General features: G+C 35.2%; 2 protein-coding genes across 3 annotated transcripts in view; both read right to left on the bottom strand.

The window, feature by feature from the left end:
* Positions 1-232: 232 nt before the first annotated feature.
* Positions 233-2,068, bottom strand: LOC121121854 (uncharacterized). Its single transcript, XM_040716851.2, has 3 exons — positions 1,477-2,068; positions 1,060-1,220; positions 233-997 (listed from the first exon to the last, which is right to left on the bottom strand). The coding sequence occupies exons 1-3, from the start codon at positions 1,826-1,828 to the stop codon at positions 536-538; spliced, it is 975 nt and encodes a 324-aa protein (XP_040572785.1). The 5' UTR covers positions 1,829-2,068; the 3' UTR covers positions 233-535.
* Positions 2,050-6,000, bottom strand: part of LOC121121853 (latrophilin-like protein 1) — a 36,453-nt gene continuing 32,502 nt past the window's right edge. The window contains exons 13-14 of one of the 2 annotated variants that reach the window (XM_040716850.2): positions 2,299-2,609; positions 2,050-2,184 (exon numbers count right to left, since the gene is read on the bottom strand). In XM_040716850.2, coding sequence (XP_040572784.2) covers positions 2,301-2,609 — 309 coding nt within the window. In that variant the 3' untranslated portion in view covers positions 2,050-2,184; positions 2,299-2,300. Of the gene's footprint in view, positions 2,185-2,223; positions 2,610-6,000 lie in introns of those variants that run through there. The other variant, XM_040716849.2, reaches the window with a different exon arrangement.

Below are 6,000 nucleotides of genomic sequence, written 5' to 3'. Positions count from 1 at the left end.
CCATGACGACAACAACAACAACAACACTGACGACAGACAAATTGATTCTTTATCTCATTAACCAAAGGGGTTGTTGTCATATGTAGATTGACCAGATGTGATTTTCCATTGTCATAAAAATCCCTTTTTCTATATAAAAAAAAAGACATCGGAAATGAGTTTGGATCGATGGAAATCAATTAAAAATTAGGGGAAATGCCAGGTGGAAATAAAATATGCATTAAAAAGAGTATACTAATAATATGATATATGTATTCAAATGAGGAGATATTAATTGTATGTATAATTACGGTAAAATGATACAAAGGCTAATTATATGGTAATTATTAGGGCTGGTTTTAGCGTGAGCTGGGCCTTGGGCAACGATAAATATGCAGGTCCTCTTCTGTCCATTTTTTATAAATAATATTTTCTTTGGCGGTCTTTTTTCCTAATAGTTTTGATTATTTTATCCAATATATATTTAAAAAGTCCTGCACGGGCCCTTCAATCCTAAAACCAGCCATTGCGACGACATATGAATGTAGGTGGATGATCAAGCCACAAAGGGCCGATAGAGTTGCTGACTGCTCCGATCCCCTCCCATTTTGGAGAGAGGTGGAAGAAGCGTTTCAGAGCCGGAGGAAAGGATTCCTCCTGGAGAGGACGACGTGGAAGAACTCATAAAAGGAGGCAAAGAAGGTAAACTAACGTGAGGTGAGGATACAAGGCCATCAATGCTGGGCCTTGAAAGGAGTAGAGGATGTTGTTGTCCGTGAAGGTGATGGCCATCATCTGAGGAGCAGCCCACATCAATTTCTTCACTATAGCTACCCCGAGACTCATCCTCTTCAATGTCTTCTTCTTCTCCATAGTCCCCATCGTCATCTAACTCCTCTTGGAGAAGAAGAGGCTCTGACTTGGAGGAGGATGAAGACTTATGAGCAGCCTTGGAATCTGCTTGGGCCTTCTTTGTTCTTTTCCATTTCATACGTCGGTTTTGAAACCAAATTTTGACCTGCTCGAAATAAAATAACATTGAAGGACGACTCCCCAGAGAGTAAAAATAGACTCATTTACCTGTGTTTCCGTTAAACATAGCCCTGTGGCCACTTCAAATCTCTTGGGACGAGATAAATATTTATTCTCCTTGAATTGTCGTTCCAGTTCTAGGAGCTGTTGACTAGTAAAGGCAGTTCGGGGTCTACGTGTCTTTCCAAGGAGTGTATGTTGAGGTCCACCTGAAAAAATAAATCGTCGTTCCCTATCAACATATGTATGGAAATGATTTATTGACTAATTGGATTTGATAATCATTGTTGGCTCACTCTGTGTGTGTGTGAGGCTAATCGGATTTAGAGATGAATTAAATGAACCCATAAACACACACATACATAACTCAACACCCCCAGGGCTTAAATTAATGGCTCGTGACACTGTTCCACTGGGGGATTAGCAATAAACATAACTGTGTAAAAGGAAGGGACATTATCTTACCTGCCAGTTCTGGGAAGCGATGATACAACATCCCTGTTCTTGCTAACCATTCCAATTGCATTGTTTGCACAGAGGCCATTCCTCCTCCAGCCTTAATAGCAGCCTCAATGGTAGATGTAGAGGGATAAGGGGGGACAACCCCACCCAATGGAGGTGGATATCCCGGACTTTCTCCTCCTCTTCCAAGAACAATCTCAGAAGAAGTCATTTTGGGCATGAAGTTCTTTTTAGGAGATGAGGCTCGAAACTCTCCAGGACCAGAGTCCTCATTATTTCTTCGTAAAAGAGAGTCGATGCAAAAGGATCGACGGTGAATGTCATATTTGGACTCTGATGTTTGACTCTCTGACATTCCACGGATATCTTATTGCTTACTACTTTGACTACTGAGAATTACGGAAAGACTTGCTCACTACTCTTTCTTCCTTTTCTTTTCCTTTCTTTCTCTCTCTCTCTCTCTCTTATTCAACGAACTGAGAATGACTGAAAACCTCTTGGAAGAAGGAGTAGCCAGCGCAAGAGAGAGAGAGAGAAAGAAATAGAAACTCAGTCCTCCCTAGCTAGTATGAATATAATCTCTTGTCTCTCTTTCAGCGCCGACTCTGGGGTTCACATCAAAAAGGCGGGGATATTTAGCGCGGAAACGGAGAGCGAGGAGAGTGACGGCGCTCCTCCTTCTGGTGAAAGTTGCGCACTTGACATGTGTAGCTATCAAAACATGATGATAAATTAAAATAAAATAAAAACTTGTGTAAAAGAAGGTTTATTCCCTTTATACAAAAAAAAAAGAAAAAGGAACAAAAATACATGTTAATAATCAACTTTTAATGGCGGTAATGATGATGCCTTCTTTTGTTTGAGGGCACCAAAGAAGTGCTCCTCCTCGAAGAGGCTCGCAGACTAGTCCAATCCACAATTTTCTTCACGACCTCCATGACACGGATACTATTTAAAAAAATGACAAATCCAGTCATAGAGCTACAAATGATGAAAATGAACTCAAAGGCCTCATGGATTTGGCTAAAGAATCCAAGGATCCAAGGGACTCCAAGTATATAGGAGAGCGTCAATCCACTACGAGCCAAGGAGCTGAATTGCTGTCCAAAAGTCACATCCTTTTGTTTTCGACAATACTGTAAATAATATGTATAGTGAGATGAATGAAAGGAACTTAAATCGTATGAGTAACTATCAATGACTGTCTCTCTATTTGAACATTCTTAACTCTTTATCTCTAGGGCCATAAAAATTGTACAAAGCAATTGAATATGTGAGCAAAAAAAAAATGTTAATTTACTCACAAGTAAAATTTCTTATCAAAAAATAATCATAAAAAAAGGATAAGAAGTGCAATTTATGAAGGGCTGCGTGAGGGGTGTAGGGCTTTTCATCCTACATAATATACATGCATTAGTGTTGAGACTCGGTCCAAGTCCGATTTTTTTTGTGTTTGGTGCGGTCTGTACTGATTTTTCCCGGACACACGGCTACCTTTATATCTATTTTCCTCCGAAAAGAAATAGAAAACAGCCCCAAAATCTGTTGGTGACTGTATGGAATTTTCTAATAGCTTAAATGGAACACATTCTAATTCAACCAATCAATATTCAGAACACTGATTTGCTTAAAATAAGCAGCTAACAACTAAATACACTCTATATTTTTGTGATAACAAAGTAACGCCCTTATCAAAAAGATCGTTTTTAATATGGTAACAGAATGCATTATAAGAAACGGAAAGTGACGTCATGATGGCGTAGTTATTGAAATGACTACATTGCTTTTATTCGCGAGTCTCGATTCTACTGTTTATTACTCCCTTATTCTTGTTTCAGAGCATTGATTGGTGGAATTCGAATTACCTCTTGCTCTGCGAAGGGAAGAAATAGTTGTATAAGGGGAAATAATCGATGACGTTATCTGTACTGGCCAATAAAAAGCCAGATCTTGTGAGGAGAAAAAAATATCACACCAACCATGTATCTTCTCAAGCTTACCATTATTATATGACGGAAACTTTCATTCGAAAAGAAACATTATCACGAATTTCAAACCTTCTAGTTCAGAACATGGATTAGAGTAAAAGAAGCAGAAACATCGACAGCTGAGCTCAAAATACATTGTATATTTTTTTGTTAGCGAAGTAAACGCGTGTATACCCATATGCACCTATATTTCGTTCCAAACCGTTGTTTGAAACCCTAGATCCAAATTTCATTTAATAAAATGAAGAGTGGTTCAGTCTTACAAAAATTAAAAATTCAATACATGACAAATATATAACTAATAAGACTCTTGGAAAAGAAATGGCGCCTTCAATTCTTATAAGTTAAAAAATTGACAAAGTGTGCATTCTCCTTGCACTCTACAAAAGTCCCATCCCTATACACAGCTATCTTATTCAAATAAACAAAGACACAATATCCTTTCAGCTATTTTCATGAGTTGAGTCATATGATTTAAAGCAGCTGAACTCGAAAAGAATATTACATAGGATTTGGATTTTTATATTAATTTATATAAATCAAGGGATTTCCTTTAGAAATCGTGTTATTTCATACTTTTCAACCATAGGTTCTTATAGTCATAAAGTGTTTAATTATAAGTATTTAAAAATTGAATCTCTAAATAATATAATTAATGGTTGGCAACCAGAAAAAGACAGAGAGCATATGTTGTTGCCTTTTCAAATGATGTCCTTCCCTTTTGACAGTCGAGATTGCGTGTGGATACACACGCTCCACAGGATTAATCATTGTTATTCTATTTTCTAAATCGAGATTGTGTGAATGAGTGAACATAATTTTGGTTTTATTATTATTTCAACCCTCTTGTTACCTTTTTTCGTAGAGTGTTTTTAGTTGATACAAGCCACTACTTTTTAAAAGGTAGAAAGACTCCCATCAAGATTGTATGATTCCTATTGTATAACAATTAACCATTGTATCTTAAATTAAACATTTATTATTATACTAGCTATTAATTAATTCAAAGTGTATAATTGAAAACTCATCTTCTCCTTGGTAGGATATTAAAAAAAAGGAAAATTAAAGAATAAGATAATTTATCCTTTCCCCAGAGTAATTTTATTATATCCCAGTCTATATCATGTCTTTACTCTTATTCTATCATGCAACCTTTCGCCCGAAAAGAAACCCAAAAAAAGGCTGAAAATCATATGGTAGTTAGCCAAATAAGTCAAGCATACCAACTGCTAATATATATCTTATTATTTTTAAAATGAATTACCTATATATATTTCGTAATATTAAAATCTACATAGTATTTTATTCTATACTGTAATATAATATTGCTTATTAATATTCGATTAAAAGCGTAGCTATAAATTTGTATTTCTATGTGATAGCCGAAATGTATTCATAGAAATAATAAAATGGCCAATATTTTTATATATATTCTAAACGACGAGGTATCATCAAAAAATTGTTTTCCTGTTCTTTTGGAAACGGAGCATATTTATAGAATAACTTATATCTTTGTGTATTTATAAAAAAGGATACATTATGAAATAGCCATGACGTATCAAGTAAGATGAGTGAATCGACGTCTGACAACAAAATATATAGTGAATTTTTGTGTTAATGAGGTAACGTCCTGACGTCAATAAGAAAAATGACTGAGTAACGTCATACGAAAAGCGACATCTTGTGAAAAAATTTGAAAACGCGGCATATTTGTATATTCTCAAGCTGAAGGCCACGTTTTCTTACTTTATTTTAATGTTTTAGGTCAAAATTAGGTTTGTTGTTTTTTTATAGGGGAACAGTAATAGATGGGAATGAATTAAAACATCGTGTAAGGAATGTCTTAGGGAATTTAATTAATTCCTTACGCAATTCAATTATCTCCTTCATTTAATAACTATCCTACTAAACGAACAGTCAAAAAAAAAAAGGAAAGGAGGAAAATGTTGCAATGAAAAGCTACAAACCAACTGACCAAACAAAGAGCACATGATAAATATATATGTAACTACGTATTGTTCTACGTAACATTTCATACAAAAACACACTGTTAAAAGGCACAAAATCTCTTAGAAATTAGCCAATTCTTCCCACCTATGGAATCATCTCAAAGTCTTTAAAAAGGGATTCAACTTAAGAGTCATCCAGCGAGTAAAAAATATTACTGTATGTTTATATCATTTTTGATCAAAGAAAAAAACAATCTACTGGTATTAATGAACTTTTCCAGGGCGTTTTGAATCTAGCATTCAGAGTGCGCTTCATATTCAAATCGAAAAAATAAGGAATTTGACTTTATATCCGATTTATTAACGAGCATTTTTATTGCCAAAGCTCAGCCAGCTAATGTTCTAAAGACTAAAGTACTCCATAGCTCATCACATTATAAATACAAAATATTCTGACGCTATTTTTTATTCTTGATTAGAGAACATATACGTGTTGCGTAGCTACATGTGAGTCTACTCATGAAAAACGAAAAGTAGCACTGATGATGTCTTGGGGAGTTATCTTTTATATTATTAAAGAAAAGTGTGTG

The sequence above is a fragment of the Lepeophtheirus salmonis genome, chromosome 7 (genome assembly GCF_016086655.4).
Source record: "Lepeophtheirus salmonis chromosome 7, UVic_Lsal_1.4, whole genome shotgun sequence".
NCBI classification, from domain to species: Eukaryota; Metazoa; Arthropoda; class Copepoda; order Siphonostomatoida; family Caligidae; genus Lepeophtheirus; species Lepeophtheirus salmonis.
Note: the sequence above shows the minus strand (reverse complement) of the source record. Positions and strands in the feature narration are given on the sequence as shown.